The sequence below is a fragment of the Onychomys torridus genome, chromosome 9 (genome assembly GCF_903995425.1).
Source record: "Onychomys torridus chromosome 9, mOncTor1.1, whole genome shotgun sequence".
Taxonomy (NCBI): Eukaryota; Metazoa; Chordata; class Mammalia; order Rodentia; family Cricetidae; genus Onychomys; species Onychomys torridus.
The window spans coordinates 23,436,530-23,453,828 of record NC_050451.1 but is presented as its reverse complement, the minus strand read 5'-3'; the positions used below and the strand labels follow the sequence as shown (position 1 = coordinate 23,453,828).

Genomic DNA, 17,299 nt, shown 5'->3' with positions numbered 1-17,299 from the left:
CTGTGAGCTCATCATTTAGGGCTGGGCTTGTCAGTGTTTGCCTCTGTAGATGAGGGAAATGATGTTTTTCAAATCACACCCTGCTTAGAACCTACTTACTGCCCCTTGAGGTCTATCCCAAGGTGGGTGCTGAAGATGATGGTGTGGGTCAGGGATGGCAAATGACAAACTTCAGGACACAGCTTATGTGACCCGGTGTTCTATGGCCCATGAGCTGTGACTGCTGAAAAGGGACACAGGTGGTTCCTAGGTTGCTGCTCTGCTCTGAGCTGAACCACAGTGGAGGATGCTGAGACCCGGAAAGTCTGCTCCTTTGAGGAAGTGTAGAAAACCTTTAAGGGACCCAACGTTAAAAAGCTAGTTATTGAAACAACACCCTGGGTTTGAGTTTGTTCCCTGTGCTGAAGGCACTTTCCTGTCACTTATCCCAAGGCACTCCCCTTACCACCATACCTATGAGGAAACCAAAGTTTAGGAGGGTAAAGGAGTGTGTCCAGTTCTCAGCATGAGGTGCAACAGGGCCCAAGACAGGCTTTGTCAGTCCAAGGTGCAAGGACTAGTCTGCATGATGTGTCAGGGCCTCCCGTGGGCTCTGGTCCTAGTTCGAGAGTGAGCAGAGTGAGATGGTTGCAGATGAAGTAAGACGTGAGCATCATAAAGGGCATCCTTCAGAAGCTGCCAGGGTTCCATTACAGCAGAAGTTCCCAGTCAGGTGTTCTGCCACTCCTGCAGGGCTGTGGAAACTGTTTGGGTTGTTAGACAGGGAGTTCTCCTGGGATCTAGGAAAGGGCCTGGGACTAGTGCACACACAGCCCAAAAGGGAGGGAATATCTGTCCCAAAGTGTCAACATTCCCAAAGCTGACAAACCTGACTTGTGGTATTCCTGTAAGTATACTTTGAAGGAAGGTTACTCGGAGAGGGGAGAGTCGAGTCACCGATTTAAAGGCAAAAAGCCAGTAAAATGACTCAGCCATTAAAGGTGCCTTCTGTCAAGACTGATAATTAAGTTCCATCCCCAGAAAACAAGCTAGAAGAAAAGCGACTCCTGCATGGTGTCCTCTGACCTTCACACTTACACTTGAGTTCACATACACTCTACACAAGCAAACATACATACACATGCATGCACACACACAAAATAAATGTAATATTTTCAAAAACTTAGTATCAAAGCAAGTTCTCCAGGATAAAGAAGTAGTCACAAATACAGTACTGAGCTTTTCGTGAGTTAGGACCAATATAGTGCACTTCATTTAAAATACATTGCAGAAGACACTGAAGAAATGCCACAGGTAATTTTCAACCAAGGCTAGCTACACCGGTCTGCTTCCTTTTGTGAGCTATATCCTGTGTGCTTCTCTGCCATTTTCACGATTGTCGTGGTAGCTCTTGGTAGCTCAAAGCAGTGTTCAGGATGCCAAACATGGTTTAGTTTCCTCTCAGAAGAGTATTGGCTCCTAAGAAGTTTCTCTTCCCATACTCCATGTGATCTTTGAACTAAGAAAATGAGTGTAATTCTCAGTGTGAAAAACTAGACCCTAAGAAGTAGGTTGGAATCAGGAATTGGGGTGGGAGTGGGGTGGGGTATTTGATGTAAGGTTGTATATGGCTTCTTTCTCCAACCAACTTCAGGACCATATGGTGCTTCTGGTATCCTTCCTGCAGTCACTGATAGGCATTCCAGTTGCTTCCGTGCCTTGGCTGTTGTGTGAAGAATGTGGCTATAATCCACATGATGGTTCAGGTATCCCTGATAGCAGTTTAGTGGGTTAGGACTAGCTATATGTGTGAGGCTTTGAATTAGATGGGCAATGATTAAACACCCTTAACATTCCAAGCTCTCCCAGAGATGACAGTTCATCCTTTGATTATCTGGTCTGGTAAATAGGCATTTGTGGAGTTGGGAGGGAGATTTGCTCACAAGAACTCTGGGCATGGGTACAAGTAGACAAATGGTACTCTAGTATGGTTTACACATGTCAGTTGTGTGTAAAATTGATGAGCAGCTGGTTTTCTGAAACTACTGTAGCCTCAGGGCTCCAGGAAGATAAAGAAAAATCTCATGGCCCTGTAAAAGAGGTTACTATATCACAGTATAAAGCTAATAATAATAATAATAATAATAATAATAATAATAATAATAATAATGTATTAGTAAAAATGTGGAGAAATGGGGACCATTCTTATCACTCTTAGAGGGAAGATAAATGGACAGTTGTTGGGAGGGAGACACAGTAGAGACAGTTGTTTAAAAAAATTGGAAATAGAATGACCATAAGACTCCAATCCCAGAGTTCCCAGCAAGAGCTTGAGGAGGCATCTGCACATGTGGGTTTTAGCCCCATTGTTCACACAGTGGGCAACACATGGAAACAGCTGGAATGCATGGCAAAATGCAACATTGCTGAGCCTTGGGAAGGAAACCCTGGTGGGGGCAGGGGGAGCAAGAGGAAGCAAAACAGAACCCTGCCACACACGTGCCCTGGAGAAGCCTTTGAGTACAGTGTGCTAAGTGAAATAAGCCAGTCACTAAATCAGATCCTATGGGATTCCTGTGTAGACCCTGGACCTGCCAGTTCCAATATGGTCCAGAGACCGGGAGTGTGGAATAGAAAGTTGTGATTTACCCAGGGCAGTTTCCTCTTTGTAAGATCAAAATATTGGGGAGATGAGCTTCCCAACAGTGTTGATGCGTAGCCCTACTTATATACTTACTGTATACTTAGGAATGCTTAAAATGGTAATTTTTACATTATGTGTGTACACAGACACACACGCAGCAGCAGCCACCTTTATTCACAATGGGTGGTTTTGTTGTTGTTGTTGTTGGTTTTTTTTGGTTTTGTTTTTGTTTTTTGTTTTGTTTTGTTTTTGTTTCTTGAGACAGGGTTTCTCTGTGTAGCTTTGCGCCTTTCCTGGAACTCCCTCTGTTGACCAGGCTGGCCTCGAACTCACAGAGATCTGTCTGCCTCTGTCCCCCAAGTGCTGGGATTAAAGGCGAGCGCCACCACCCCCGGCAATGGGTGATTTTTAATGAGGGTGTCACTCAGGACAACTCTAGTGAAGTCACCCATGACTTCCTTCCATGTCTCTTTGAAGAAGAGAGGAGCCATTTTCTCTGTCTAGGCAGTGCCTCCTGACCGATCTGGTCTTAGTTGTAACAGCTCAGGAGTTCTTGACCTGTGGCTGGAGCTGAGCCCCTCCTCAAGGCAGGAAGCACTTGAGCTGGGTCCATCTGACGTCTCTCTGCCTGTAGCATTTATAGTACATTGTGCTCGTTTTTATTTGCTTCTACTGGGATGAGAGCCAAGCCAGTAAAAGGCAAACAGCATTAATTCAGTGATGACATATGCCACTGAAAACTGTTTTTCTTTTCTTTTTTTTGAATTTTTTTTAACAGAATGAAGGCACTGTATTCAATTGCTGCTAGATGCAGAAATGAATATTTAGAGGAAGGGAGTTGCTTCTGCGTTCCCTGCCTCCCTTCTTCACATGCCCAGAGCCAGTTACCAGTTAGTTGCTCAGTTTCGTGTGGGAGGTGGTTCTGAAGCAAGTCCATCCTCTGACTCGAGACCCTCCTCTGCATCGGGCAGGATTAATGGCGCTAGCCACTAGTGGTCAAAAGCAGCTTTGTGAGTATGCAAGGTCAACACTCACAGTCGCTGTCTCAGAACAGCCCATGTCTGCAGTCATGTTACTCAGGTCCCTTCTGAAAATTCCTAAATGAGCTTTGAACAAAGAGCCCCAAGATTTCATTTGCATTTGACTAGAGAATTATACAGACAATTTAGTCAGCCTTATGCAGGTCATCAATATAATCCTCATCTGCCCAGTAGAGGTGAATGTTACCACCTGCTTTCCTTTAATAGAGGAAGGGTCCAGAGGCTCAGAGACTGCCAGCTACTTAGGCAGAGCCACACACAAACCTGCCCATTTGTAGCCAGCTCCACCTGGTCTGAGGTCCAGGAGCTTGCTATCAGGTACACTGCCTCAGTTGAAAAGAAAGTGTGTACAGGAGTCCCCAAGGCTTGCTTTTTGTAGTTTAAGTTACCTGCAGTCAGCTATTGTCCAAACAAAATGAAAGGGAAATTCTAGAATTTATATAGAATTATATAATGTAGAGCAGGCTGGCCTCAAAATCACAGCGATCTGTCTCTGCCTCCCAAATGCCCTGTGGGTATGAGAATCTTGAAGGAATGTCACACCGTCTTAGCTCCGTGCTGCCTGGGAAGTGAGTTCTCTCTGGTGTTATGGTATTCACCACCTACACTTGCATTAGTTGCAGAGGTATCGGATTGAGACTCCCCATTATCATGGTTCTTATTTTGAGAGAAAAAGTTTTCATTCCAGGATGTGCTAACTGTCCTATTTTACTGTTATTCATCTTACTCTAATTGATGAGTTCAACTGTATCATAAACTTTACAATAGGAAAACACAGCATATATAGGTTTGTACTGTCTGTGTCCTCAGGCAGCCACTGGGGGCCCGAACGGACTTCTACAGATACTGGGGAACTCCTAGTGATTCCTTGTCTCCAGAGGCATGTGGAAGGTTTTGGGGAGCAGGTGACAGCCTGTGAGGATGCTGTGTGTTCTTAATAGCTCCCAGTAGCTCATTCTTCCATTAGGGTCACAGATGAGTCAATAACTGGACATCTGTCCTTCTGAAGCAGAAAGAATGTGGTTGGTCTCCCTTTGAGGCCAATTTTCAAGCTCCAGTGTCTTATAGGCAGCTCATTATGGTAGGCAGACTCCTGTGCTGTGCCCTGTGTGTCTAAAGTGCTGTGTGACCACATGCTCAGGTCTTACAGGGAGGAGTCAGATTCAGCAGCCATTGAACCCCTTGGGCTGGGCTGGGCTGGGCAACTGATGAAGAAGAGACCGGTAATGGAGCTGATGTGGTGATGCTCACAGTTCAGATGGCAGGAGTGATGGAGCTGATGTGGTGATGCTCACAGTTCAGATGGCAGGAGTGATGGAGCTGATGTGGTGATGCTCACAGTTCAGATGGCAGGAGTGATGGAGCTGATGTGGTGATGCTCACAGTTCAGATGGCAGGAGTGATGGAGCTGATGTAATGATGCTCACAGTTCAGATGGCAGGAGTGATGGAGCTGATGTAATGATGCTCACAGTTCAGATGGCAGGAGTGATGGAGCTGATGTGGTGATGCTCACAGTTCAGATGGCAGGAGTGATGGAGCTGATGTGGTGATGCTCACAGTTCAGATGGCAGGAGTGATGGAGCTGATGTAATGATGCTCACAGTTCAGATGGCAGGAGTGATGGAGCTGATGTAATGATGCTCACAGTTCAGATGGCAGGAGTGATGGAGCTGATGTGGTGATGCTCACAGTTCAGATGGCAGGAGTGATGGAGCTGATGTGGTGATGCTCACAGGTCTATGTATATGAAATGTGGATCTAGTAGAGTAACTTGCAGCTTATGATCTGACTTATCCCAACAATGGCTGTCTCCTGAAGAAAGGTCCACAAGGCTACCTGTCTCAGCTGGTCTTCAGTATTCACTGGATTCCTCAAGTACCCTCTAATGCTAGTTAAGGAATGAACTTGCCAGCAAGAGTGAGGGCAGGCAAAGAGCAAGCACTTTCTTCTTCCATGGCCTTTATATAGACTGCCACCAGAAGGTGTAGCCCAGATGTAAGGTGGATTTTTTTCACCTCGGAAGATCCAGATAAAAGATCGGTCTTCCGACTTGAAATGTGGTCTCAGTCAGTTAGACATTCTGTAGTGCAGGGTGGGCACTCCCCCTGGTCTCTGGGCAGAAACCCAGGGTTCAGTAGAGTGACAGCTTGTGGGATTTTAACAGGAAGTGGAAACCACTTCCAGGCCCCTGATGCACAAGACAAGACAGTGCTGTGAAGTTGGCAGTGAGGCTAACTGTCTTGCATCCCATTTGAAAATCTGGTACCAGCCCTGTATTAGCTGTTTAAAGGAAGATCAGCCTCAGACGACTGAAATCAAGCACCGTCAGGATACCAGTGGCTCCCAACTGAGGTCTCCTGTACAGCCTTGCCATGGGGACAGTGTCACACAGCACTGTTAGGAAGAAGTGACTCAGCCAGCTCTACCAAAGCTGGCTGTAAATTCGAGCACTTACCCTGTTAGACTCAAGGAGCCCCTCATCGTCACCCTGTTTGGCCCTGGGCCTTCGTGAAGATCGGGTACAAACCTTGGTCATCTTATGAAGGGAGAGGAAGGGGCAGACAGAAGCACCAACATAGATACAGACTCAGTTTCAGGGACAACTGGAGTGCCACAGAGCCTCACAACCATGGCTACTGTATGGCCCCCCAAAACCAAAACAATTCTGGAGTGGTCTTACAGGTTTTAGAACGGCAGCAACACCAGTGTATTTAAAATTGGAAGTGGACCACAGGCAAGAATCCTTTTCTGTCAGGTGGGAGAGAACCAAAAAGACACTGGGGGCTTCCCAGGGTAAAAGCAGAGGTAATGGGTCACATGGCCTCTGCTGTCTGCCCTCCTGACACTCCTCCTATTAACGGGACCTCTGGGTCTTTGAGATGCTTCCACCAGCAGCCAGATAATTGCCTGGCTGAAATGACCCCTGTTGGAGCCCTGCAAAATTATTCTCCTTTGCACCCGTGGCTTCTCTGGACGGCTGTCACTCTTCGCACTTAAGGCAGTGTGTGGAGAAGTGTGTGAAGGTGACAAGCTTGTTCACTTTCTCTTCAAACACTACAGTAACTTGCACTGTTAGGATTAAAGTCCATGCCCTTCACTGAGCCTCTGAGGCCTCGGTTGATTGACTTCTAGTTTTCCATCCTGTAAGGTCCCCCATCCTTGCACTCCCACAATCGCATGGCCTCTGTTCAGAACACGCTTACCTAGCTAACTTACCTTCACGCTTCAGATCGTGCTCTGAACCTTGCTTCCCTGGGCCAGTGAGAGAACTGCCGTCTGTGTTTTTTCCACTGAGCCCTTGCGCTTCCCCTGGCCCCACGTTAGTTACCCTGTGATTAGTTCTTCCAAAGTCTCCCTCCTAACTGATCCTCCCAGCAAAGGCCTGGATGAACCACTACTGCATCCCTGCCCTCTGGAGGGCATTCCCGAACATGAGAGACTTCTAGCGGTTTTAATCAGTGGGGTTTGCTGCCTATCTGTTTTTTCTTCAGTGAGTTGGGAAGCAACTGGGCTGCCCCTGCTTCAGGAGCCTGTGTCTAAAAGTAAGCACACAGGAAACCCAGCAAAATGCACTGCATCACACAGGAGCACACCTCGAGGGCAGGAGTCTCACCTCTTTAAATATCTACTCCCAAGGCATGCTATCTCTTGCTTCCTGGGCCCATCTTCCCTCCCTTGGAAACACAGCCTGATTTTCCTGCATTTAGTCCATGCTGCCAAAGGACACTTCTGGGCTGGCAGTGTGGTGACCTCTTTTTTACCGAGCAGGTGGGATCCTTGCTGTACCTAGACAGCTGTTCAGCAGCCATGGAGTGTTGGGGTCTTGCCTCAGACATTAGTGTTGACCTTGTCACTGCCTGCCTTTGTGCATCTGGACACTCTGCACTGCATCTGTGTCTCACTTGCAACCCTAGCCATTCCCAGGCACCTGCCCCATAGTTCAAGATAGATTCAGCTGCCCTGCTAAGGCTTCTGGAGATAAATGCTGGAAGATCTGCTGGGTAAGAATATTGGCTGGCCTGGGAGAACTCCACCAGTTGGTAGATTTGCCACTTAACCCCAGGGCTGTGGCTGCAGTCTAGAGGCAGGAGCATGCTGTGATCGGGGAAGCTGATTCCCTGTTTTCAATTGTCTTCCTTTCTGGGCCCTGAGTGCGATTTCTGAGTGCATCTGAGGTTCTCTCTGGGTTGAGAACGGCCTTGGAGTAAAGCTGAAGTATGTCTTCTGCAGAGCTCTCCTTAGAAATGATTTTAATCTCGGGTTGGGGATTTAGCTCAGTGGTAGAGCGCTTGCCTAGCAAGCACAAGGCCCTGGGTTCGGTCCTCAGCTCTGGAAAAAAAAGAAAAAAAAAGAAAACACTGCTAGAAATGATTTTAATCTCACAAGCCAATTCATTCTTCTGGTCACTAAAGAGTGCCACCTACAGAAGGCAATGGTGCTTGGGTTAGGACAGCCGTTTGGCCCTCTTGTCCTGTGCTGGTTCAGAGTGGGTAGGGCTCAGTTCTCTCTGGAGTGGGACTCAGCATCCTCTGCCCACTGACTGGCTTATTTCTCTTGTAGCCGAGAAGAACACCTCTGGAATGATAAGCCGCCCCTCCCCGGGGCGGATGGAGTGGATCATCCCCCTGATTGTGGTCTCAGCCTTGACCTTCCTGTGCCTCGTCCTTCTCATCGCTGTGCTCGTCTACTGGAGGTGAGTGAGCAGGCGGCTAGCCAGGTACTAATCCCTGGAGAGTTGAACATGTGGCCTCTGTGTTCAACACTGAAGTAGTGAGCATTTGCTAGCCTTGTGTCTCTCACCTGGAGACATGTTTTGTCTAGGGGAGAAGACACAGGCCGGAACTGCCTCTGAGGTCCCAGCACTTGTGGTAAACTTACCGGAGAGTCTGGGAGGTCCATACTCACGTCCCAGCTCTGCTGCTATTGGATGCTAATTCCTTTCCTGTTTTCAATTTCGGTTGTCCAAACCTACAAAAGGAGCGTGCAGGTTCCACAGAGCTTCCAGTCTCTTTCAGATCATGCCTTTACCTTGCAATATTCTCGCAGTACATTAAGTAGCTTTTGTCTTCAAAATATTTCATAGCCTTTTGGTGAAGATTAAATTGGGTGATCACAGAACAGTTACTCTATCATGTGGCATTTCGTACTCGAGAGCTAAGTGTGTTGGCTTGTGGCCAGCCTTCCATTATCATTGTCCTCTGGAGAGTTCTTACTGTGTCCCCCAGGAGCCAGCTTAGAGCCTCTGTGTTGCAGAGTTTTCAGCTAGAATAAGTCAGCTAAACTAGATGGCAGCCCAGGCAGCCTTCATCGCAGGAGCATCCCAGTCTTCTTCTTTTCATCTAAAAGGATTTAGCAGTGTGCCCCTTAGCTTTTCTCAACATGACATGACACAGACTCGAGTCACCTAGGAAGAAGGCGCCTCAGGAGAGGCCTCCGCTAGTCTGGCCTGTGGGTGTTTTTGATTACTGATTGATGTAGGTGGGCAGTGCCCTCTCTGGGCAGATGGACCTGGATGTGTAGGAGTGGCTGAGAAAGCCAGGGGAGTGAGCCGGTGTGCAGCTGTCCCCCTGGTTCGCACCTTTGCTCTGCTTTAGTTCCTGCCCTGATTTCCCCCAATGGTGCCCGCGGTAGAGATGGTAAACCAAGCGAACCCCTCCCCCGCCCAGCTGCTTTTGGTCAAGGTGTTCATCACAGCCATCGAAAGCAAGCTAGGATGACCAGCGTGGTGGTTAATTTCAGTTGTCAACTTGTTTGTATTAAATCCCTAGGAACGATCCATCCTGAAAGTGGGCAGCACCGCCCCACGGGATGGCATCATGCTGATTGGCCAGTAGCCAGGCAGGAAGTATAGGCGAGACAAACAAACAAACAAAAAATTCTAAAAAATAAAAGGCTGAGACAAAAAAAAACAGTCAGCCGCCGCCGTAAAAAACAAGATATAAGATACCGGTAAGCTACGAGCCACATAACAACTATAGACTAATAGATATGGGTTAATTTAAAATATAAAAACTAGATAACAAAACGCCTGCAATGGCCATACAGTTTATAAACAATATAAATCTCTGTGTGTTTACTTGGTTAGGGACTAACAGGTGAGAGAAATTTGTCCTGACCATGGGCCAGACAGAACTAAAAAAACTCCAACTACACTAGGATGACCAGCGTGGTAGTTAATCTCGGTTGTCAACTTGTTTGTATTAAATCCCTAGGAACAATCCACCCTGCAAGTGGGCAGCACCACCCCACGGGATGGCATGCAGGCTGAACACAGAGAGGGGAAGCAGGAAGCTGGCGGAGTGCTAGAATCCCTCTTCTCTGAGGACTGGTGGACATTAGGGAGCTCTATGCCCCTGCTACCACGTCTTCCCTGCAGTGAAAGACTACCTTCAAAACCCTGAGTAATCCTTCCTCCCCAAAGCTGAGTCTGCTCAGGGATTTGCTCATGGCAACAGGAAAGGGAGCAAAAGAGTCAGTGGCCACAAGTATAGCTCAGTTCTGCCTTGCCTTCATCCCACCTCTTACTTTTGCATCAGAGCATCTTGTTGAGACAAGCAAAGCAGCATGGAAATTCAGTGGCTCAGCCCTTGTGTCTCAGCACTTGTGGCCTTCTGCTGTAGCGGAGACAGGCAAGAAAGCAACCTCTAAGACATTCCTAAGAGAGTTCCATGTGTGAACTGGAGAAAGCTACATCTAAAAAGAGGCAGGTCATGCTGGGACCTAGAGGTGACCTAGAGTGTTCAGAGTGGCCATAAAAATCCTGGTTGGGGCAATCATATATGAGCAGAGACATAAATGATGGGTTCCATCTTAGCCTCACCCAGGGCCCTTTCTAGCATGGGAGGCAGCAAGTGTAAAAGCCCTTGAGGCAGGAGCATGCCTCACATGTTGCAGAAGTAACCAGAAAGTGAGAATGACTGGAGTACTAGAGAATGTCAGGAAGAGGCAGGCCAGAGCAGGAAGGATTGGATGTAGACAGCCTTTCAGCCTTTGGACCTTTTTTTTTTTCCTGGTTTTTCAAGACAGAGTTTCTCTGTGTAGTCCTGGCTGTCATGGAACTCACTCTGTAGACCAGGCTGTCCTCAAACTCAGAGATCCACCTGCCTTTTCCTCCAGAGTGCTGGATTTAAAGGTGTGCACCACTACCACCTTGCCTTTGACACTAATGTAAGTGGGGATTTCTACAAAAGAATGTTGTGGTCTAACTTTAGAATTACTTGCTGCTGTGTTAAGCAGGGAGTGTGAGGAAGAGCATTCGGAGGCTGGGCAAGGTGTGTCCGTAGCTCAGAGGAGGTGATAGTGTGAGTGGTGAGCATCCGTTACTACAGGGGTACTTGGAGGGAAGGCTCAGCAGAAAGTGAGGGTGTACATGTTAGCTGTGTGTCCTCATGTCTGTTCTCAACTGAGGAGGACAAGATACTGTGCTCATCTGAGGACTCCCACGTATGTGACAATAACTCCCCACGTGGGTTCTCAACTTTTTTTTTTCAGAGCTGAGGATTGAACCCAGGGCCTTGCGCTTGCTAGGCAAGCACTCTACCACTGAGCTAAATCACCAACCCCTCAACTTTAACATAGTGACCCTTAATATAGTATCTCATGTTGTGCTGACATCCAATCATGAAATTATTTCATTGCTACTTCATAACTGTAATTTTGCTACTGTCATGAATTGTAATTAAATATTTGATATGCAGGATATCTCATATGTGTTCTCCAAGGGGTCATGAGACCCGCTGGAGTGTGGAACTGCTGACCATGTCTTCTAATCCTGCCATAAAGAAGTATCTGAGCTGGACAGAGGTAGCACACGCCTTTAATCCTAGCACTCAGGAGGCAGAGGCAGGTGAATTTCTGAGTTGCAGGCCAGCCTATACAGTGAGTTCTAGGACAGCCAGGGCTACACAGAGAAACACTGTCTTGAAAAATCAGGGGGGAAAAAAGCATCAGCAGCATCTAGTGGAGCCGTGTATGATGGTGCACACATATCATCTCAGCATTTCGATTTTGAAGGCAGAGGCAGGCAGATTGCAACTTCAGGGTTGTCAACCTGTATTGTGTAGCAATTATGCAGCAGAAAGGGTGCAGCATGGCACTTGTACCAGGCAGTTCTAGGAAAGAAAAAACCCAACTAGACTATATCCCATATTGTTTCTTCTCAAAGATCACAGAGACTGAGAGGGCTGGGGATAGAGTGGCAAGACAGACGCAGGTAACAGGCAGCTAAGAATCACATCGCCTGTGCACTCTGGTTCAAAACGGGCTTGGTGCATAGAATGGACAGCACCTACTGTTCAGGCATACTTTCCCTTAAGATAGAAGTGATGACTGTTTATGTTTCTGAAAAACTTGCCTAGTCCAGATGGAAAATAGATTAATGGTTCTTGCTAAAATATTGTTACTTTCCCCGTAGAGCATGGTGTAAAGTGCATGAAACATGTAAAAGAAAAAAACCCTGACAGCAAGAAAAACGAAATTGAATTTGTGCTAAGATGGGTATGTTGGCAAGCATGAGAACAGCCTACAGGGGACAAGGCCTTTCTTCTGTCCAACTTTTTTCCTGTGGTTAACATGAAAGGAAGCAGCACCAGGCAGCTCATAGAGAATTGGCAAACGCGACCAAGACTTCTGTCCCCATGGTGACGTGGCTTTGAAGCTACTGTAGCAGTGTGTCCCTGCCTTTTCAGGCGTGAAGACAGAGCATGACTGAGATGACAAAGGGACTCGCATAAGCAGAGCAGCGAGGCTCATCCAAACTTCCGCAATCATGTCCTCAGGTGGCAAGCCCGGTGCCCATGGTGGCGGCCATGGTGGTGGCAGCCTAACCATAGGACCAGTATTTTGTAGCCAGTGTTCTTGGTTCAGTATGTTCACCTGGAGCTGGTGATGCAGGTTCATGAAAAAGTGTGAGAATGACCCCCAGGGTGTCTCTCTGCTTCCTGTTGTGCAGTCAGAGAGTGTGCCGTTCAACAGGTCCACTGTGAGTGCCAGACCCTTGGGTGGCACTGTCTCCTGCGGTTTACACAGATCTGTCTGTGTGGTAGGCAGGAGGTCCTTTCCTTTCTTTGACCTGGGGAGAGAAAGGGAGCTGACATTTGTTGAATAGTGGCTGTGAGCTAGGCAAAATACAATGTTATCAGAGCACCTTCTGGTATATTTGACACACAAATCCAATTCTCTTAAGCCCAAGGCAGAAAACTAGCATTGACTTGTTACATTGAAAGTTCCAGGGCCATCAGGTGTGACCGGTCTTGGAAGAGAGAGTGAGGCCATGGCTGGCATACCTTGTTCTTCATGGGAGCCCTCTGTCCTAGGCTAGACTTCCATCCCTCCATCCCAACAGAGGGACTTTGTCATCTCACAGCTCCAGGGAGGTCCCATAATGCTGTTTCTCATATCTGACTTTGGTCATCTGGCCACCACCAGACTCTTCTGGTGCCTGAAGGCTAGAATATGCCCATCATGCCTGGGTTTAGCTCTGGAGCCCCAAATTAGCCTTACTACCAGTATCCTCAAAAACATGAAGTGAAAGGTAGCTATGGGTAGTTTCTCAGGGGACTATCCAGGTAAGAAAGACAGCTAGTTTAGAAGGTTCAGCTGAGCATTCTGTTATTTATGTAATTATGAAGCCATTTCTGTCATTGCATGGGTGTGGTCTTGTATGCAACTTCTTGTGATTTATATAGTGCTTAAGGAGTTTGTGACATGCATTGTGGTGTACTTGGTGATTTAGTCACAAAGCCCTATGACCCTCAGGGTTCATTAAAGAATTGGGTGTGTGACATAATGAAGTATGGAGAATGTTCATGGAAGGCAAAGGGCACAGCCTGGGAGGAAAGTCAGGTCCAGGAGAAGCTCCCTGGAAAGCTGACAGCTGAACAGTTAGGAATCAGGGAAGGGCCAGGCGGTGGTGGCGGCTTCATGCCTTTAATCCCAGCACTCAGGAGGCAGGCCAGCCTGGTCTACAAAGTGAGTTCCAAGACAGGCTCCAAAAGCTATGTAGAGAAACCCTGTCTCAAGGACAAAAAAGAAGAAAAGAAAAGAAGAGAAAATGTCAAAAGAAGAGGAAGCTGGAAAGGGATGAGCCTGGAGAGAGAATGGCCTCCAGCAAGCAGAGACACTGGCTCAGTGTCATGGGAACAGACCGCAGGGGCAGCAAAGGCGCTGGAAGTACTGGATGCCATCGTGCTAAGAACGACCGAAAGACACTGAGGGAGCTGCAGGTGCAGGAGGCAGCAGCTGAGAGTAGTACTGTACAGCGGTGAAGTAGGTACATCGGTCAAAGCCTGGGTATGAAGCTGGACTCCATCATACCTATAGCCTCTGTGCACAGTGCACAGTGCACATCTATTCGTACCAAAGGTTGCTGTCATTCCCAAATGATGAAATGTAGTTCTGTGGAGCTGAAAAATTCTTTTGTATATAAAGCTCTGTGTGTATGTGTGTGTGAGAGAGAGAGAGACAGAGACAGAGACAGAGAGATGCTGATTCAGCATGTGTCAGAGGTGTAAAAGTTGTGTTGGGCTTGGAAATTCTAGGGCTGTCTATAATGGGAGCTGAGAGGCATACTAGGGAGAGGCCATTAAGAAGAACTACCTTCAATGCAGTTTCATCTTTCAGTGTCAGTTTCCTTACCTGTAAAGTAGTTCAGAAACATGCCACTGAATGCATATGGGTAGGCAATATAGGTTGTGAGAAACATCTGCCCTGGGGAGCAAACGGGGGCTAAGTATACATGTGTTGTACCAGATCTAACTTTAAGGGAAAATAGAAACATAATTCTGGGTCCTCGTATACCTAAAGTGCTTGGAAGTGAGAAAATGGAATCCCTAGATGAAAATAAATACCTTTTATTTTGACAGCTAGCTGTACATAGTTAACAGTAATCTCACTGTGGCATAAGACAGTATTTGAGAAAAATGTTAGGAATATCCTTCTAGAGTTTATTCTTTGGAATGATCTCATTATGCACAGTAGCCTAGAAATAGCTCACTCATCAATTTAGAGCTAAGTATAGTATAAATGTAGGTTAACCAAAACTGAGCAGAACTACTTTGAGCCAAAATGAAAGGGTGACTATAAAGTTAATAAAATTGGTTTGGATGATACTTCCAATGGTCCTGAAGCCATTCCCAGAGGAGGGCATCACTGAGTAGGAGCAGAGTAAAGAGAGGCGCCAACCCCCAGGAAAGAGCTCTGAAGCCTGGGAGCCATCCTTGCTTACTCAGGGCTGGTTGTATTCTAGAAGCTTTCTTAGCTACTGTCTCACCCACATGAAATCTGTCAGGGTCAGGCTCTCCTCCATGGTGGCCTAACTTTCTAGAATTGCTGCATGAGAAATGAGAAATCACTGTAGCCCCAGAGGACACCTGCATTTATGAAGTACCTCCACACGTGTGTGTCCTTGAGTATCAGAGCCATCATATCAGCATATGTGTCCAATAAGGGACAACCGCATTACTTCAGATCTGCTCAAAGAAAAAAGTAGGGGCACAGACTTGAGATGTTTGAGAGATCTTGGCTAGAGTCCACCCAGAACTACTGAGGAGCCTCTAGTTCTGTTGAGTAAAAATGGCTGGTGATGTGGATCTGCAAAGGAAAACACTTTGTAATACTTTTAGTAGAGGTATTGCAAATAGGATGCTACAGTTTGCTTTTGAATGGCCTTGCAAAAAAGGAAACCCCAAAATCTGTAACACTCTACAATGAAGGTAGACGTCCATGCAAAGTGTTAGGGACAAAAGGACAGGGTAATAGAGCAGGACATAGAAAGGAAATCATCCAAGCTAATGCTTATCTCCTTCAGCAAATGGCACCCAGTTGTGTGCATGATAAATATTACAGATCTTGCAATCTGTTTCAGTGGCTCAGACCTACTGCAAATGAATCAGAACAACTTAAAAAGAAAAAATCAGAGTTCTTAAAGATGCCGGAAAAGGAAAGTGTGCCATTTTGGCCTCACTACTCTAGTGGTAACAGCACAGGCTTTGAATTAATAGTGAGGAAGCACACTGCAAGAGCTGTGGATCCCGGCTTTACCAGGGCAAGCTGCTTATATGGCATTAACACCCTAGAAAGATATGAACAGCGCAGCTGCTGCCACTCAAAAGAGGGAAGTTTTGGACGGTACCTTTTCGATTTGCATAGTTTGAGGTAGCTGATGGGCGAGGTGCCACTGTGCTGGTTTGCGACACTTGTTGAGCATCTGTGCTCTAGTGCAGATTAGCTCCCATGAGCCAGGCATCAGTGTACACCTAGAATTGTGATTGTTGTGAAGGTGGGTTTTGTTTGTAAGTGCCCCTTAAGGCCTGGATAGCCCAGAACTTTTTATTGACCTTTTTGCTTTATTTTGTTTTATCATCTCAGGCATGTGCTCAGCCCAGATCTTTAGTGGGTGGATCCTGGATTTGAACCCAGCCAACCTGACTTCATAGCCCACTGTTATGTGTACTTCATGTGAGGGGGTGCATGCATGCAGAGACCAGGGGAGGACACTTGGTGTCCTGCTTTTCCTTTTGAGACATGGTCACTCTCTCAACCTACGGCTTATGGCAGGCAAGCCCCAGTGGTCCTCCTGCTCCTCTCTAAATACACTGTGGAATCTCGATCTGAGGATATAGCCTTATACATGGGTGCTGGGATAGGAACCAGGCCTAGCAAGTGTTCTTGCCCACTGGTCCATCTATCCTGACCCCATGGCCCACCATCAGAGCTATTACATTATGTTACCCCAGATCAGGGAGTAACATGCATGATGGGAACAGTTATTCCTTATGTATCCTTCTTTCATGTCTGTAGGCCAAAAAGACAGTGCAGGCGAAGGAACCATTTAGCTACTATTGAGTGATGTTTTCATAGTAACGGCCACCTGGCCAGAGGGCTAGCTATAGGAATCAACTTGGGTTCTGAATTTGCCAAAATGAGGTGAATAACAAGTTTGAGAAATAATTCTATTTTCAGGTGTTCTGGGAACTCAATAATGATGTTTACATTCAGCTAAATCTCTATTAGTTTGAGAATTTGATGTTGAATAATATCACCTGCTTTGTCGTAGTCCCAGCTGATTAGGGCCTTTAGTATCTTACTGAGCATAATTCTAGCTTGGAAACGGACTTCTCAGAAGTACACAGCAGCCTTCCTTCAGAAAGGCCTTACCGAACTTCATGGATTCTGGACTATAGGCTGTAAGCTTTGAAAGCGGAAACTATAGCCTCTGATCCTAGGATACTAAAGTTTGATATGGCCAAGACTGCTCTAATCTGGTAAATTCATGTCCCTCTTGATCATATGACCAAGTCATTTGTAAACTTTGTGGCAAGTCAGCTCATATCAGTGAGTCATATCTGCAGGTAGAAAAAGGTCTCTTTTTTTTTCCTGAGTTCCATTTTTAGACCTTCCTACATGTTGAAGCCTCTTCTTTAAGAAAGACACAGGGATTGCCCAATGACAGAGAAATGGATGAGATCTACACGAACAACCTGGATGTGAGTAAGGGTAATGAAGGGCAAGGTTCAAGGGAAGAAAGCTTAGGGGAGCAGGAGATCCCAGCTGGATCAAGAACAGAAAGGGAGAACAAGGAGTAACAGGCCATGATAAATGAAGACCACGTGAGAACAGGAAGAAACAAAGTTCTA

The 17,299-nt window shown here is 46.7% G+C and overlaps 1 protein-coding gene across 2 annotated transcripts in view; it reads left to right on the top strand.

The window, feature by feature from the left end:
• Positions 1 to 17,299, top strand: part of Ptprg (protein tyrosine phosphatase receptor type G) — a 697,305-nt gene that overhangs the window by 615,705 nt on the left and 64,301 nt on the right. For both annotated transcript variants that reach the window (XM_036200071.1, XM_036200070.1), the window contains exon 13: positions 8,226 to 8,358. In XM_036200071.1, the coding sequence (XP_036055964.1) occupies positions 8,226 to 8,358 (133 nt within the window). The remainder of the gene's footprint in view (positions 1 to 8,225; positions 8,359 to 17,299) is intronic.